Source organism: Arachis hypogaea, chromosome 11, assembly GCF_003086295.3.
Source record: "Arachis hypogaea cultivar Tifrunner chromosome 11, arahy.Tifrunner.gnm2.J5K5, whole genome shotgun sequence".
Classification (NCBI taxonomy): domain Eukaryota; kingdom Viridiplantae; phylum Streptophyta; class Magnoliopsida; order Fabales; family Fabaceae; genus Arachis; species Arachis hypogaea.
The window spans coordinates 1,890,918-1,907,792 of record NC_092046.1 but is presented as its reverse complement, the minus strand read 5'-3'; the positions used below and the strand labels follow the sequence as shown (position 1 = coordinate 1,907,792).

Genomic DNA, 16,875 nt, shown 5'->3' with positions numbered 1-16,875 from the left:
ATTTTGGTTTGGTAAGCATACCTTAGAACAATCCTAGATTTGGCTTCAGCAATCAGCAGTTTCTCTCTGTTCCATTGAGGTTGACCCTTCTCTCTCTTAAAACCACTTAGCTTCTTTCTCTCTCTTCCAAACTCCACTTTTCTTTTTTTCACTTTTTGTTTAGCTTATTCAACACACTCTTTGAAAGCTAATAGCTATAAATGCTTATAACACTGTTCATCTCATTCTTGTTGCTTTCACTTTACTCTTTCTCTTTCAAGCTTCCTTTCCAGCTTGTTTTGGTCCTGCCCTCAAATCCTTCAACTTTCAGTACCCCACCAACCATTTTCCTCACCTTTGCATTTTCTCTTCTCCAAAATCCATTTTTTGGCATTAAAAATTAATTTTTTATTTTTGGGGTGTTAGCATTGATTCCCTGCCATTGTTGTTAACACCTTTTTCATTGTTCTGAGTTTCTTTCTATTTTTTTCCTCCTCATTTGAGTTCACAACACTCACTAGTAGGTAACTATTTGTGTAGCTGCAACTCTTTGTAGAATCTGGGTTTTGTAGGCTTTGTGTTTGTTTATATGCCTCATTGTGTTTCTTTGGGAGGTAGAAGAAGATCAAGGAAGAGGTGATATTGGATCAACACAAAGGTAAAGAGAAAATGCTTTTTTTGGAATCTGGATTAAATTCACATTTTGCTTTTCTATCTTTTGTTTGCTTGGATCATAAGTGATGCTTTACATCACATGTTAATTTCTTTTCTTTTCTTTTCTTTCCTTTTTTGTTGTTAGATTTTTATGTGTGTGATTAGAATTATTCCATTAAGTTTTCTAAGTGTGACTTTTCTCTGATTGGTGTGACACAAAATGAAAATGGGTTGTTGATTTTCTGAATGTTTGAAGTTGAAGCATATGCAATTGTATTTTTTTTGCTTTGAGGATGCCTGAATCCTACAATTTCAGTTCATGTTACTGGTAAATTATCTTGAATTTTGATGAAAATGTGTGATTGCTGATTCTAGAGTTGCTGAATATTTGGAATTTGAAATTAATTGTTAAGGGTGTGCATAATTGGATTCTTGCATGCAGGTAGGAATGCCTTGATTTTATGGGCTGAAGAATTTGGAGGGCAAGAATTGATTGACTTGTTGCCTCCAATTATGTCTGGCAACCATTCTTTAAAGGTTGAATTGTCGAAGACGACGGCATTATTGGGTTTGAGGCTGTGGGTTTTGATTGGGATAGGTGTTGGTGCATTCATAGTTCTAATTCTTTGTATATTACCTGTATGGGTGACATTTCGGAGAAAGTCGAGGAGATCTCTGGACAAGATCCCCATGTCTCAAATTCCAAATGTCTCGAAAGATATCAAGGTTGACAAGGTTGGGGTGCTGAATTGTCATGATCAAGCTGAAAGTGTATATATTCCTGTTCATGACAAGGCAAGTGATAATAATAATTCAGAAAAGTTGTTAGTTCATTTGGGAATGAGCAAATCCAGTGATGCAGATAATATCAGCCAATGCAGCTCGATTTTTCATCACGAGAGAGGGTTTAGTTCGATGTCCGGTGAAGAAGGAAGCTCCAGCACATTTAAGAAGCAGTCTGCATTGGGGATGGTAACTGCATCACCTCTAATTGGTTTGCCCGAGGTTTCTCATCTTGGATGGGGCCACTGGTTCACCCTTAGAGATCTCGAACTTGCAACCAATCGTTTCTCGGCTGAGAATGTGATTGGTGAGGGTGGATATGGAGTTGTTTACAGGGGAAGGCTAATCAATGGGTCTGAGGTGGCAGTGAAGAGACTTCTTAACAACTTGTAAGCATACTTTATGACATTTTTGGTACTTCCCTCCTTAATTTTCACATATAGCTTTCCATCCGTAATTGAATTGGTTGTTGAGTTCACAGGGGACAAGCAGAGAAAGAATTCAGGGTTGAAGTGGAAGCTATAGGCCATGTTAGACATAAAAATCTTGTGCGGTTGCTTGGATATTGCATAGAAGGAGTACATAGGTAAAACTTTTTCTGAACAAGTTGCATTCATTTTGTTAAAAAATCTTTTTTTTTTTTGTATGTTTTTTCTTATCAATAATGGTGTATCTTTACACTTCATTTATAGGTTGCTAGTGTATGAATATGTGAACAATGGTAATTTAGAACAATGGTTACATGGAGCTATGAGTCAACATGGAATACTTACCTGGGAAGCTCGTATGAAGGTTATACTCGGCACAGCCAAAGCGTAAGTTAAACTTCACATTCGTTGTTTTTCTCAAGTTAAATCAATCGGCATGAATCTTGGATTTTGTGACTATCTAAAATTCCTCATCTTGTGGCCATGGTTGTGAATAACTCATTTTATCCCTTGTTTTGTTACCATAAATTAATATATCATCAAAATGCTTGGTATTGAGAGTTTATTCATGTAATCATGTTGATATTGTTAAATATAACATTTACATGTACACATATTTTGAGATTTATTTGAGTCGATTAGAATTGTGGATAACATGATATTGTAAGCTTAGCAAGCATTGGAACTAATCTAGACTCTTGAGATTTTCTATATTTTTCGGTGGTTTAAGCTTTCACTTGTGGCATTGGTTTTCAAATTTATTGTTATTGGACTTATGATTGTTTGCAGGCTTGCTTATTTACACGAAGCAATCGAACCAAAAGTTGTTCACCGGGATATAAAGTCTAGCAACATATTGATTGATAGTGAGTTCAATGCGAAGGTTTCTGATTTTGGTTTGGCCAAACTTTTGGACTCAGGGGAAAGTCACATAACTACTAGAGTAATGGGAACATTCGGGTATGTTGAATTTTTTGTTGTCTTAAATTTTATTTCATAAGTAGAAACTAACTCATCTTCACAATTTCAGTTATGTGGCACCAGAATATGCTAACACCGGCATGTTAAATGAAAGAAGCGACATTTACAGCTTCGGTGTTGTCTTGCTAGAAGTGGTTACCGGAAGGGACCCGGTTGACTATTCCCGTTCCGCGAATGAGGTGTCTTAATCCTTACAAATGATAATTTGCCTTCCTTATTCGGTGTGTTTCGGTACAATGCTGACAGATGTTATTATGGTTATCCTCATGACAGGTGAATCTTGTTGAGTGGCTCAAGATCATGGTGGGAACAAGGAGGGCCGAGGAAGTTGTGGATTCTAGCCTCGAAGTGAAACCATCGATGCGTGTCCTAAAGCGTGCCCTTCTGGTCGCGCTTAGGTGTGTCGATCCTGATGCCGACAAGAGACCTAAAATGAGTCAGGTTGTGAGGATGCTTGAAGCAGACGAGTATCCGTTCCGACAGGTTTCCTTCAATATCTCATCCTATCCTATGTTTATTAGTCCCTCCTTCTATCTATATATGTCAATTTTGACAGAACCATCCAATCACGTAATGCAACAGCAGTAAAAATAACTACCTTTTACATTGACCGTATGAATGGTCATTTAAAAGAACGAACGTGATAGGACGATTGTGTAAAATATTTTATACTACCACTGTATCAAGAAATAACTAACTAAGAAAATATTTACTGTTTGGACTAGTTTAACCCTTGACATTATTAAATCATTAGTGCATATAGTCAATTCATGGGTTGCCTTGGCAATGAAGATAGGGGCATAAAGGGAGCTTCACATTTTTGCATTTTATGTGCATTTTTACTTTGGACAAATTTATGCTTAGTTTTCTTCAAACTTTGATCTTCTACAAGTTCTCTTCAGTCTTAATTAGGCTGCCAACCATTGATACCTGTTGAACACTGAAATTCGAGCTAATCGTGTGTAATTGAAACTGTATTCAGGATCGAAGAACTAGAAAGAGCCGCACCGGCAGCATGGAAATCGAATCTGTGAAGGATAATTCCGGTCCATCGGATGCCGAAATGGTGAAGGGTCCTGAAAGCAATGTGCTTGAGACATCCCAACAATAGGATTTCAGTTACAACCATATGACATACATAACCTGCATGTACAATTAACTTTGTACTGATTATAGTAAGGTGAAAACTCAGTTGCAGTGTGAAGTTGATAGCTGAGAGCCGTTAAATAATTTGAATGATTTGACTAAATTTTTATCTAACGACTCTCAGTTATCAGCTTCACGTGAAGTTGACTGCACTGAGTTTCCACCTTACAGTAACCAACCAAACAATATATATATATACACACATCCAAGTTTGTGTTAAGATTTTTTTTTTCTGCATCTGAGAAGAGAATCAGATGAAAGGTTAGCTTATCTAGATAATGAAGCATATTCTAATTCAATGTGAACAAATTCAATGCAATTGCACAAAAATTTGAAAGGAATGTGGGTGAGTGAGTGAGTGAAATGCTAGTAATGCTGTGTATATATCAAGGTTGCGAGAATTGAACTTGTCAATGAACTGATAAGGTGACTAATTTACTGGTTTAATGGTCTGACCGAAATTTAACTGGTTTAATTAATTATTAAATAAAAATATATATGCAAGGAGCCTACCTTCAGACCTTCTTATTACAAGATTGTTTATTTTGTACCTCTTTATAATCCCTCTATGGTTATGGATTGTGGAGATAGGGAAAATTCTTATATTTGGCTTTACTATCCTTGACACTTTGATTTAAGATTAATTATTATAAATTGTATATATGCTCCATAAGTTCTAGTGGCTTATTGAAGTTTGATGGTTCTGATTTAACTTGAGAAGGGGTTGAATCAGGTTTGCTTAAAATTTATTTTTCAAGCTCTATTTTTGTAGAAGCAGAAAATGCAGAAGATGTTTTCGTTTAGTCTCATGTGCAGAAACAGAAAATGAAAGAAGAGAAAGAGGTCAGCATGTATTTTGGTTTGGATTTTAAGTGCAATGAATTCTACGTCCAGTATCCACCACAAATTATGGTGAAATTTTCACTATAATCCACTTATTATAATCACCAATACTGAATTACAACCTAATTCAACTAGTATCTACCACTAAGCTTTTTTCACCAAAACTCAGTAATCCACAATGCTATCTCAACTTGGAAGGAGAATCTAAACAGATTCAAACTCACCAAGTGCTAATCCAACTTGGCAAAGGGAACTAGTCATAGTTCAATAACCCAAAACACAGAAGATCAATGGTTCTTTTATGCATTTTTTTGTCTTTTCTCTCATGATTTTTTTACTCACTTTTTCAGCCTTTTTCTTAATACAAAAGATGACTCAAGATAGCCATAACAAATAAAATAAGAAATGAAGCTCCAATAGAAGAAAAAGAATGCAGCTCAAAGTTGAGATAGTGCTCTAAATTTGCTCTCTTTTTCTTGTCTTCAAATGTAGAAGTGAGACTTCTTATATATCTTCAACTTGCTTTCCAATTAGCCTCTTTCATTTCTTGTCCCAGCTGTCCGTTGGAGATGTCTCTGTTGGCATGCAGTCCTTCTTCACCTTGCACCACTAACTCTGCTGATTGAGGAATTCGTCCACCACCTCTGGTATCCTTTTGATTTGCTTTTTTCTTTGGCATGTATTTCCTTTTTCCCTCTGCTCCATTACCCCTGCTGTCCGAGGAGTTGTACCACTACCTCTTCTCCTTTGCAAGTTTGTGTTTTGCTCTCCCAAATTCGGAAATTTGCTTTGGCTGATGTTTGGGGATTATAGATGTCTTTGTGTCCTTATTGCTTTGCCAAAACCACACTGTTCTTGCTGTGTTGCTTTCTTTTTGTTCTCGCTGTCCTCCGAGTACATAGCCTTCTATTTACTGAAAGGTGCTATGTTAAAGTGCATTAGGCTTGTGCATTTACTTGAAACATTAATGAAAATTATGGAATAAACAAGCTGCATTGTTTGGTTGTGGGATGAGTAATGGGCCTGCAACAATAAAATACATTAAATAATATTGGGCTTTTAATCCAATAAATGTTTATCATCATTTCTTTGCCCAAAATCAAATTAAGCTCAACAAAGCTTCTTTTTAATTGCTTTTAAGCGTTGTTTATCAAAAACCAATAACTGGTTAATCAGTTAAAAAATCTTAACCAAATTTTAAATAATTTGTTTTTTTTTTTTCAAATGGTTTATAAATTATAACCAGTTTAAAGAAATGGTTAACCGAATTGGTAAAAATTGATTTACAAACTGATTAACCAAATCAAAATCGATTTGATGGTTTGAAATTTTAAAGTTAACTTTTCTAATATAAATATGCTATAAATTTAAATCGGTTTTATAATAAGCAAAAAAAGAATACATTGGTTTTCTTTAAAGTGTCAAAAATCGGTTTATAAGTTAAAATATATTTTTATAAAATTGGTTTTTAAATGGAGAAAAATCGGTGTTTAAATGAAAAATCGGGTTTTAGATGAAAAAAAATTCGGCCTTTAAACAAAAAACTAGTTATTTTTTAAAACCAATTTTTATTTTTAAATTAGTTTATTATTTTTATAATCGATTTTTTTTACCAAAAATAGGGAAACTCGAACCCGCGAACTCTTAAATAAGTATGGGGAGACTATACTATTTGAGCTATAACTCATTAGCTTATAACCGATTTTTTTGTTTAAAACCGTTTAGTTTATTAATCTAAACCAAATTTTTAGTTAACTAAAATTAAATTATTTTTAGTTAACTTTAACAATGTACACCCCTATTTTTAAGATAACCTATCAGAAATACTTTTCGAAATATTTATATGCAAACAAAAATATCAATATCAAAATCAATAACAATACTCTTAAGATTTAAAAGCATGAGCCAATGAGTAATAGCTCAAATGACATAGTCTCCCTATACTCAATTAAGAGGTTACGGGTTCGAGTCTCATATCTTTGGTAAAAAAAAAAATTTAAAAGCATGACAAATATAACTAAATATTACATACATATTAGGATTTTAGTGATCGAATTTTAATGTAATTTTTTATATAATAATTATGTTAAGTGTACATACAAAATAGCACAAAATTAGTCACTCAAATAGAATACATATTAAAATATAAAATACATATTAAAAATAACTTTAACAACACATGTATTTATATATAAATACTTAGTTACTGATTTTTTGTGTGCATATAGCGTTTCGATTTTTATAAACATGATTAGAAAAAGAGAGTCATTATCTTTAAAATTTTGTGGTTTTATATTAAGTGAATTTTTTTCGCTTTTTATTTTTTTTAATGGTAAAAAAAATTAAAAAAAAATTAAAAAATTATAGATTAAATTTTTTACTAAATTTTGTTTGCTTTTTCTAAATAATCATTCAAAATATTTCTACAAAAGTTCGAATCAAAATACAAGTCATTTATTAAGTGTAATAACTATTTTCTATTTATAAAAAATGATATTTTTATTTATTTTTGTTACGTTTTTTATAATTTTTTGAGACATTTTCCTATACTAATCTTTTAGGAATAATTCTATCCACATCAACCTCTTAAAAATATTTTAAGTAGTTTATCTTTTTTCAGAAGATGAAATTAATATTGCATAATTTATATAAGGGCAGTTTTGGCATTATAGTTTGTGACGAAAGAGTAATTATTTCATCCACTACCATATGATTGTAAATTGTAATTAAAGAGTAGTTATTTATTCATTTTGATCCATAATAATTACTTAGTAGCAAGAACATTTGGCTACTAGTATTTTATTATTTTATTTGCTGATAAAAAAATAATTTTTTTAAATATATCTAAAATCTTAATATTTTAATAATTTTAACTATTAACTTTAATTAATATATTATATATTTCTTTTATAAATAACATCAATGATTAAAAGTATTTGAATACAAATATTTTAGTTACATTTAAAAGTTCATAGCTATACAACTTGTAAGTCAAATATGTGTGTTAGGAAATTGACATTTTAATTAGATGAATCTTTCATATCACATCACATCCTTCAATAATTGAAATGAAGACCAACTTGATTATTTTAATCAACATAAGATGATGGAAATTTTTTAAGTATACTATTATATATATCGGTGTTTCAGTTATTTTTAACCGTTGATTTTAATTATAAAATATATATATAATATATATAATTAATATCAATAATTAAAAATTATTGATATATCTATATTACGGTACACTTACAAATCTTTCTAAAATGATTCCTATGTTGGGTCACAAGTTATAAAATCACACAAGAAATGAAAGTCAAATCCCAACTGTATGGTGTGCCATAGTCCCATTGCCACGTATACCTTTTCAATATTTCAGATATAATTTTTTTTTTTGAAAAAAATATTTCAGATATATAATGTTACACTTATGGTAGGTAATTGTTCTGGAATTTCTTGTATAAGGGTAATATTTTTTTTACTAACAGTGTGTGATTGATTTATATTTAATCTAATAAATAATTATAGTTTGATTTATTTATATTAATATTAAAATTTTAATCAAAATGAAGTTTTTTTTGTTAATGATCTTATTTTATGTGATAAATTTTGTTTTGTAATTTATAAAAATTTTAACTCCAATCTTTAACTCAAATTTAAAAATCTAATTCAACCAAAGTTTAAAAAAGAGAAAAAACATATGAATGTTATAAAATTAACTCTATTTGTTGAGATTTTTTTAGTTTGTCTGTGATTGATTCGATTTGGATAATTATGTAAAATTGTAAAAAATTAGCTCTATAAAAATTAATTTTTATCTCAGGCTTATTTTTCAGGTATTTTTCCAAATTTAACAAATACTTAAAAAAGTATTTGTAAATTGTCTAACAAACGAGCCCTCATAAAAGCAAGAACAATTTGAAACAACATTTTTTGAGATGTATTTCAATTTTTTGTCACTTATATCAACTGTTATTCACAAAAGCAAATATTTATTCTTTTGTTAATTCTTGTCACACATTCTTTTAATTACTAAATAAATAAATAACCGATTTCCATTTACGAATTTAAAATTTTAATAATATATTTGTTATATGAATCATACCTAATTTATAAATTTCAAAATTTAACTTATCAATATCTAAACCATATATATATTTCAATTATATTATGTGTATATTAAAATTAGTAACTAAATATATTAAAATATAAATATATATTAAAAATAAATTAATACATAAATATACTAATGACTGATTTTAACAATTAATTTTAGCGTATAAATAATATTTTTTTATATATTTAAAAAAAATTAGTTAAATTTGTAGACAAATTTAGAAAACTAAAATATTATATTTTATTATGTTTACTCAAATAAAGAACTGATCCTCTGACTTTTTAAAGACACATTAAAATAAAAAAATAAAATAAAATAAAGGCCAACCCCTTACAAATTCGATTCTTTTAGGGAACCACACTAATCTAACGTGCCTGTGACAACTGTTCTGTCCATAAGGAAAGTTAAAAGAAACTAAAATTACAAAATGACCCACATCGCACCCAACTCTCCTACATACGTGGCAAGAGATGCGTGGGGCTGTGACAGAACCAAACAGTCACAGCCAGTGAGAATAATCTAATCTCAGTGACTAGTGATTACTATAAACTGAAACGGAAAAAAAAAAAAAAAAAACCAAAGGACCGAAAAAGAAAGCGCGAGAATTAAAAAATAAAAAATAAAAAATAAAAAGAGATTATGCTTTTAAAAAGTGATATATAGAGAAGAAAGAAGAAGAAGAAAGGGTTCGTTGTTTTCTTTTGAGTTTCGTGTGTTATTCTCTGTTTGGTTGGTTGGAAAATAAATAGAGAGAGAGAAAACCTGTGTCTTCCTTTTTGCGTTTCGTTTTGTTCTTTCGTGCAATGGGGAGCGAGAGCAGGAACGGTGACGGTTACGGCGGTGGAGAGGCGGCGCTGCCGGCGGCGGTAAAGAAGGTTGTTCAGAGTGTGAAGGAGATTTTGAACTTTTGCTCCGAGCAAGAGATCTACGCTGTGCTTAGGGAATGTGACATGGACCCTAACCGCGCCGTCGAAAGGCTTCTTGCTCAAGGTTTTTTCTTCTTTTTTCTTTTTTAAATTCTTTTTCTTCGTTCTTGTTACTACTCTGTTATTCTTTCGGGTTTGAAGTGAAAAAACGATGAATATTATTTATATTATTATTTTGTGTGTGGTGTTTGGTAGCTGAGAAAATTGGTGACAATGTGCATGTTGTTTACTGTGTTTAAATTTTCCAGCTTTTCTCTCTGTTTTCTTTTCTATCTTCTGTTTGATGTTTAGTTGCTGAGGAAATTGGTGACTGTGGAAGTTTTTTACTTTGTTTTTAGTTGTTCTTTTAACTGTTTATTCTGGTTGAGTGAACTTAAAGGTTCAGAGACAGGGAAAAGGAACGAAATTCTAAGTTCATTAGTTCTATATTATGGTTTATTTATATGAATGATGGAATTTGGCGATCTGTTTAGTTGTTGTGTATCTTGAATAAGAATGATTTTTTATGATTTGTTTTGTTATCTTAATTGTTTTTAAGTTTCTATTTTTTTTTTCCCGGATATTTAATTGTAGATACTTTTCATGAGGTTAGAAGCAAACGTGAAAGAAGAAAAGAGGTATTCCTCGTATGACATTATTCATAAATGTGTTGAGGATGGCCTTCTTATAGGGTGTGTAATCAATTTGCTTATTTAACTTCAGGGGAAGGAGGCATTGGATTCAAGGACAAGGGGTAGTAATGGTGGGCTGGGTCGGGCAGGCAAAACCGGCAATGGCAGTGATCGTAGTGTTACCAATAATGAGTTGACACATTTGAATTATAATGGTCTGTTGTCTGATTGCGGCATGATCTTCCATTTCTGCTAGATGCAGATATTATACACATTTAGTATTGCATTGTCTTACCTTGTGGAATGTGTAATTTCTCTCAGGACACGTCAAACCTGTTAACAAGGAAGATGTTGGGTCTATTGGTACGTCAGTTACGTCATCCACAAATCATGTCGTGGGAAGAGGTTCTAGAAGGTTAGCTTATTTTTCTGTATGCAATATAGTTTCTGGTGTTTTGTATGAATTTAAAATATAGCTGACTTATGGAGCATGGCTTGGTATTTGGTATATTTAATAAGACAGTTATCGCTTTGTATTTATACAGATACAAGAATGTTTTACCAAATGACCTTGATGTTTTTTTTCCCTTTTTTTTGGGGGGGAGGGTTGGAGCCAAACTGATCCCCCTGTGTGTGCACGCGTGCACTGACTTGGAAAGGACAATTGTTGACATCCAAAAGTCCATTAATGTTTTGGTCATCGAAGGTCAATGCTCCAATTAAAAAGCATCAGCGGATTAGATTATTGGCAATTGGAAATAACTGAAGCATTAAGGGATTGTTTTGCATGTTTTTCCTTAATTTATATATTCCCCCTAATTATGGGTCCTGCTAACTGCTGCTGCTATAATTTTTTTTTTACACGAATTACATACTGATTTCATGCATCTGTATTCAATTATTTTTGTATTTACTCCAACGTGGCAGGACACCACATTGACAACAGCATTATGGATTTGAAAAAAATAATAAATAGAGCTTAAGTGATTAAAATAAGTAAAATAGAGCTTAAGGCAGGACAAAGTTTAAGTATATATATATAATGACTTCTTTAAATTTTTAATTATATTACCATGTCTGTGTCCTGCTTATATCTACTGGTGGTTAGATGTAAGTGATTCCGTTGGGATAAGGCGGCGTTGTTGTTGCTTTTGTATGCATTTGTTTTATCTAGATAATTTATATAATCCATGAATACTAATATTTCTGTAGTACTCGTGAGGTGAACATTTTCGTTCTTCTGATTTCTGTGTCTTATATTGGCATATCATACTGAAATTACTGCTATTAGAAAATTTAACAATATATATAACAATGTCTCTAACAGTCTAACTATTCACCTCTCTTATTTGTTGAGAAATTGTTGCAGCGATTCTTTTAGTGCTGATACTGGAAGTTCGTCATTGGGAACAAGCGACTCCATATCAGTTTTTGCCCAAGTTTCTTCAGGACTTCAAACCTCACTGCTAGGAGTGAGCAAAGCACATCTTACTATGGCAGACATTGTAAGAATGGGTAGAACATCCCAAAATGTTTCACATGACGATTGTACTGCCTCAGGAGTTTCTGCATCTGGAAATTCAGAGACAATGCTAAATCTGGACAGTCAAAGTCATTCTGAGCAGCAACCTTTTCATGACAAGTGGCATGTAAATGAACAGCCAACTACCAGCAGTTCTCAAGCACCAACCGTATTTGCCTCTTTAAATGCTAATGGGCCTTCTAAGCAGAGTAGCTTGTGTGATACAGTAGTTAGTGTGTGCGGGAACTCTGAATTAGATTCATCCCAAGGTGCATGGGGGGATTGTGCTAGTGATGATGTTATGTGCAGCAAAACTAAACTAGAATCTCATTCAAACTCTAACTCAAAGGATACTTGTTCCTCTGATTTACATCATTCTCAGGGGCATGAAGGTTACTATTCTAACTGTTGTTTCAGCTTTAGAATAAGCAACTTCTCTATTGTGCTATGAAGTCTTCTTTGTGGTGGAGTTATGCTGAAATGAGATTTAGGATAACCTACTTCTCTAATTTGCTAGTAAGCATAAACTATATTGCAACATGATGTTAAGTCATCTTGGTGAATGATGCTTTTAGTTAGTTCTTAAGATTCAATACTATGATGCTTTATGAAGCCACAAACTATATGTGGACTTATTCATGAAAAGTCAGATGTAACTAAAATATCTATGTTTAGACCTCATAAAAGAAATAAATATATATTTAAACTGAACTTGAAAAAACCCTTGTTCTTAATGTATTGATTAATACTTTGTTTACATAATATGATTCATGTAATTGACCCCACTATTGACCTAAGGATTGATTGTTGTCATTGTTGTTGGAACTTGTTATTGGATTTTCTATTCTTTTAGAAGCTGGAAATGTGCCTAAATGCTTTTGATGACCTATATTTCATCTAGTTTAGGATCCATGTATTAGGTACTGATGCTGAGTTTACATGGACTTGGACTTCTCGAAACCTTTTTCTGTTGTTGTGGAGGATTGGAAGTGATATTTTCTAACTGTTTAGGTATTTAACTGGGTAAGTTTAGAACATTTTTCTGTTATCTGTGTAAACGTGAATAAGACCATTAGCTGAAATGTTGAGTTTGAAATGTGAAGTATGGGTAGTTTCCATGATTTTGGTTTTAGTTTCTAACTTTTATACTCGAGTTTTGTAGGAGTGTCTGATTTACAAATTGTTATATGTAGAAATCAATGTGAAAGGCAATGCTAAGATGTGCTATTTTTTCAGCATTCTTAATGCATTGAAAATATAGCTCCCATGCATTATCTACTCTGCTTTCATCCTCTTTTTTTGCTCAAGACCATGTTATGATTGCCAATATTCTATTTATATCTTCACTCTAATAAATTGGCTAGTAATGCCTTTGCAGATGTGTTATTGGCAGCTTCAGATTTCAAGGGGCTAAGCATAAGAGAATCTAAAGTGGAAATGCCATTATCTGGAGATAATCCTACAGTGGTTCTTCCAAATGATGTACATTTACAAGCTTTGGCTGATACATGCTCACATTTGAGTTTTGGAAAATTTAATGCCAGCAGTAATACTGCATCTTCTGTGATTCCTACACCTAATCTTCCTAGAAATGGATTGGAAGAGAAGTCTGCAGCTATTGATAGTTCCTTGGTTCAGTTCTCAGACGCCAGGCATTTCCTTTTCCATTACCAACTTGATATACCCTGCTTTGTCTATTCCAACGCATCTTTATATTGTTTTTTCTCTGTATTAGTTCTGTACAACATGGTGGTAAGCAACTTGAATTTGAGGCTGTTAGAGGATCAACAGGTGATAAGAATGATAACTTCCTTTCATCTCCTCAGCAAGAGCTTCTGAAGCATATTATTCCAGAGGAAACTTTTGGGCATGAATACAACGTGGTGGCATCTGTATCAGATCCCAATTGGCAAAATTCTCGCTGGGTGACTCCTTCCTTGCCTTTGAAGCAGCCAGGCTTGCAGAGTGGAAGTCATTATAATTTTCCAAGAGAAATGGTGATATAATAGTCCTTCAAATTTGAGTTGTTTTAAGCTTTCAGAAACTAATGGTTTTACTGTTGATATTGGCATAATGATATAAGGTTACAGTAGAACACTGATGTCATTGACATCATGTCATCTGTTCTATGCTGCTCTCTCAATCTAGTGGGATAAAACCTAGTTGTTTGTTTGTTTTCTGCGCTTCTATCCTGTATTAATGAGATTCGCTTCTATTTATCTTGATGTAGCTTGATGAATCAAATTCGAGTCCTGGTGATATGTTCACATTCATCGGGTCACAATCACAACCTGGAGGATACAATAGTTCACTGTTGTCCACAAGCAATAATGGCAATTCCATATCTGGGGTATGTAGGAAATATTTTTCTATGCTTATTATGTTCATTAGTTGTTTCTGTGATTTTATTGTTATTTTGCCTGCGCTGATAACTTTATACAACAGAAACTCTTCTGCTTAGATATTCAACTTCCTGATGCTTGAATCACTAGAAGATTGGTGGTAGAAGTTTATTAATGAGATTTGCTTTTATTTATCTTGACACAGCTTAATGAATCAAATTTGATTCCTGGTGATATGTTGGCATTACTAAGATCTGAACAACCTGTACGATACAACAGCTCAGTGTTGTCCCTAAGCAATACTCCCAACTCCATATCTGATGTAGGGAATATTCTTCTATGCTTATTTTGCTCATTAGTTGTTTCTTTGATTTTATTGTAATCTTGCCTAGGCTAATAACTTGATACAACATAAGTTGTTCTGCTAGAAATAATCAACTTTGCAATGCTTAAATAACTAGAAAATTGTTGGTAGAAGCAGATGTTATTTGAAGGTAGAAGACTAGAAGGTTACAATTCCCATTAGTTTTGATTTCAATATTTCTTTTGATTTGAAGTACAGCACTGATGCCTTGGTGGGTTGTGAGAATGAGGAATTAATAAGGAATGGATATGTCATCTGAATCGTGATACTACTATGATTTGGGCTTTTTGGCACAACATTAAAACCATCATTTGACAATGTTTTTAACCATAATCCGGGTCTAAGTTAATAAATATTAACATCTGCATGAAACAACAGATTTGAGTACTAGTTGCATTCTAGTTGATGTTGAAAGATATTGCATTGTTAGTTATTTGGGGCTTAAAAGGTTCCAAGGGATTAGGGCCCTCAACTAAGGTATTGATGAATCGGGCCTAATAACTATCATTGTTGATGTTTTTTAATATTGAGTCTTGACAGATGTTGAATCATATAGGTCATGGAACCTGGCATGTTCGATCTACCTAAAAGATCTGCACTTTCCCACGATCCTACGGTGCAATCCTCAGTACAGTTCCAGCAATTCCCCAACATGGAAGGATATTCTTCATTGCCCCGTGATCAATCATACATAACAGCCATCAATTCACAGCAACCATTTTCAGGCAATCCTCGATATAACCAATCTGCTTTGGACATGAAGTACAACCTTCATCAAGACAGAAATGAACTACTAATGAATAGATTGCCTCCTGCCGCTGCCAGAGAAACCTATGGTTATGGAAATCATGGCTCTTCCTTTTATGGTCCTAGAAATGTTTTGCCAAATTCATCTCTTGGTTATACAATGCCTCAGAGTAACTTAGATGATATTTTACCTTCTCAATATGGCAACGGTGGGCGTAACATTAGCTCTATTCAACAGGTTGGTTTCATACTTTGTTTTCTTTTTGTGTATGGATGATGAATGATCTTATCTAGAAAGCTGTTTTTGTTAATATCAATGTGTTCATATACAATATTAGTGTAATTGTTTTTGAAATAGTTATTTTCACTAATTGTGCATCACCCTTTCAGTAATTTCCTTGAAGTTGGTTGACAGTTTAAGTTTATACTAGTGCATGAAAGCTATACTCAACTAATGGTTTTTACATGATTGAATGCTATTTGCTGTAGTTTCTATTTGTGAAGATCTTCATAGTTGGCTATGGTTGAGCATCCAATTATTGTTAATTAGGTGTTTATGGTTTCACATGAATTAATGATTATATCCATTATCCTTGTATGTTCCATAACCCATACTATTATGAAGCCCACTCTTAGATAATATTATCACTTGGCTTAACAATTGTTTTCATTCTTCTACATAGAACGGTAGCTTATCTCAACAGGATTATGGGGCCGCGCCAAGAGCTTCATTTCGAACTGAGAGGACCGAGTATAACTTCATGAGGCAGCAGCAGCAGCAACAAAATTTGGCGCCAGTGTCTCAATATGTAAATCCCGGATATTCTGACCCTTATCATTCTCAGAAACAGGTTGCGGAAGAACTTCAGCAGGCAGGTGGTTTACAAGGTTTGTCACCCCAGCAGTTGCAGCAACTATGGAGATACATTCACTAACTGTATACAACCTGCTCCTTTTTCCTCCCCCTTTTTTGTTTTTTGAGGAATTATTGTAGCAGGTTTAGATGAATTAGGGTTTCAAAATTTTCATTCAGATGCTCGGCTTTAATACAGTTGTACATGCTTCTAAAGAGAACCGAAGTTGTCACATTCTAAAGGGGTATTCCTTGAGTTTGGCTTTGTGGTGAGTTTTGGTATCACTTTGCTTCGGTGTGAGATGTTCATTCTTTTCTTTTTCTTTTTGTTAATATAATGTGCCGATTTAACACCCAGCATAAAAAATGACAAATCGGCGATGATCGTCACCATTGATCGGGAATGCGCCACGACACGTTCCGATGTAGTGAGCTCTAATTTGTTGCTAACTGACCAGACAACATTAGAGGATAACATTTAGGGGGAAGATGAGATGTAGTGATCTATCTAGAGTTGATAAGAAAATGTCGACTTTGGTGAGGGTGACTTCTATTGTATCAGTTGTGATGTCAACCTTT

General features: G+C 33.0%; 2 protein-coding genes across 3 annotated transcripts; both read left to right on the top strand.

Moving 5' to 3' along the window:
* Positions 1-166: 166 nt before the first annotated feature.
* LOC112719810 (probable receptor-like protein kinase At2g42960) lies at positions 167-4,312 on the top strand. 2 transcript variants are annotated; one of them, XM_025770520.3, is made up of 8 exons: positions 167-637; positions 1,076-1,805; positions 1,898-2,002; positions 2,109-2,231; positions 2,634-2,804; positions 2,875-3,004; positions 3,099-3,308; positions 3,808-4,312. In XM_025770520.3, exons 2-8 carry the CDS (start codon positions 1,147-1,149, stop codon positions 3,934-3,936), a joined length of 1,527 nt encoding a protein of 508 aa, XP_025626305.1. In that variant the 5' UTR covers positions 167-637; positions 1,076-1,146; the 3' UTR covers positions 3,937-4,312. The 2 variants fall into 2 exon arrangements, with proteins under 2 accessions (XP_025626305.1, XP_072064008.1); XM_072207907.1 differs by lacking the exon at positions 167-637 and adding an exon at positions 771-961.
* Positions 4,313-9,505: 5,193 nt separating this feature from the next.
* Positions 9,506-16,581, top strand: LOC112719807 (uncharacterized). The gene is made up of 11 exons (XM_025770518.3): positions 9,506-9,921; positions 10,431-10,474; positions 10,560-10,683; positions 10,790-10,883; positions 11,838-12,382; positions 13,369-13,642; positions 13,726-13,987; positions 14,221-14,340; positions 14,538-14,654; positions 15,253-15,681; positions 16,127-16,581. Exons 1-11 carry the CDS (start codon positions 9,735-9,737, stop codon positions 16,376-16,378), a joined length of 2,448 nt encoding a protein of 815 aa, XP_025626303.1. The 5' UTR covers positions 9,506-9,734; the 3' UTR covers positions 16,379-16,581.
* The last annotated feature ends 294 nt before the right edge of the window (positions 16,582-16,875 follow it).

Bases quoted from the DNA above. Each gene is read 5' to 3' on its own strand.
- LOC112719810 (XM_025770520.3), top strand. From the start codon at position 1,147: ATGTCTGGCAACCATTCTTTAAAGGTTGAATTGTCGAAGACGACGGCA. The intron at 2,805-2,874 runs GTATGTTGAATT...TCACAATTTCAG, and splicing joins AGAGTAATGGGAACATTCGG to TTATGTGGCACCAGAATATG. The intron at 3,309-3,807 runs GTTTCCTTCAAT...AACTGTATTCAG, and splicing joins ACGAGTATCCGTTCCGACAG to GATCGAAGAACTAGAAAGAG.
- LOC112719807 (XM_025770518.3), top strand. From the start codon at position 9,735: ATGGGGAGCGAGAGCAGGAACGGTGACGGTTACGGCGGTGGAGAGGCG. The intron at 9,922-10,430 runs GTTTTTTCTTCT...ATTTAATTGTAG, and splicing joins CGAAAGGCTTCTTGCTCAAG to ATACTTTTCATGAGGTTAGA. The intron at 13,988-14,220 runs GTGATATAATAG...ATCTTGATGTAG, and splicing joins ATAATTTTCCAAGAGAAATG to CTTGATGAATCAAATTCGAG.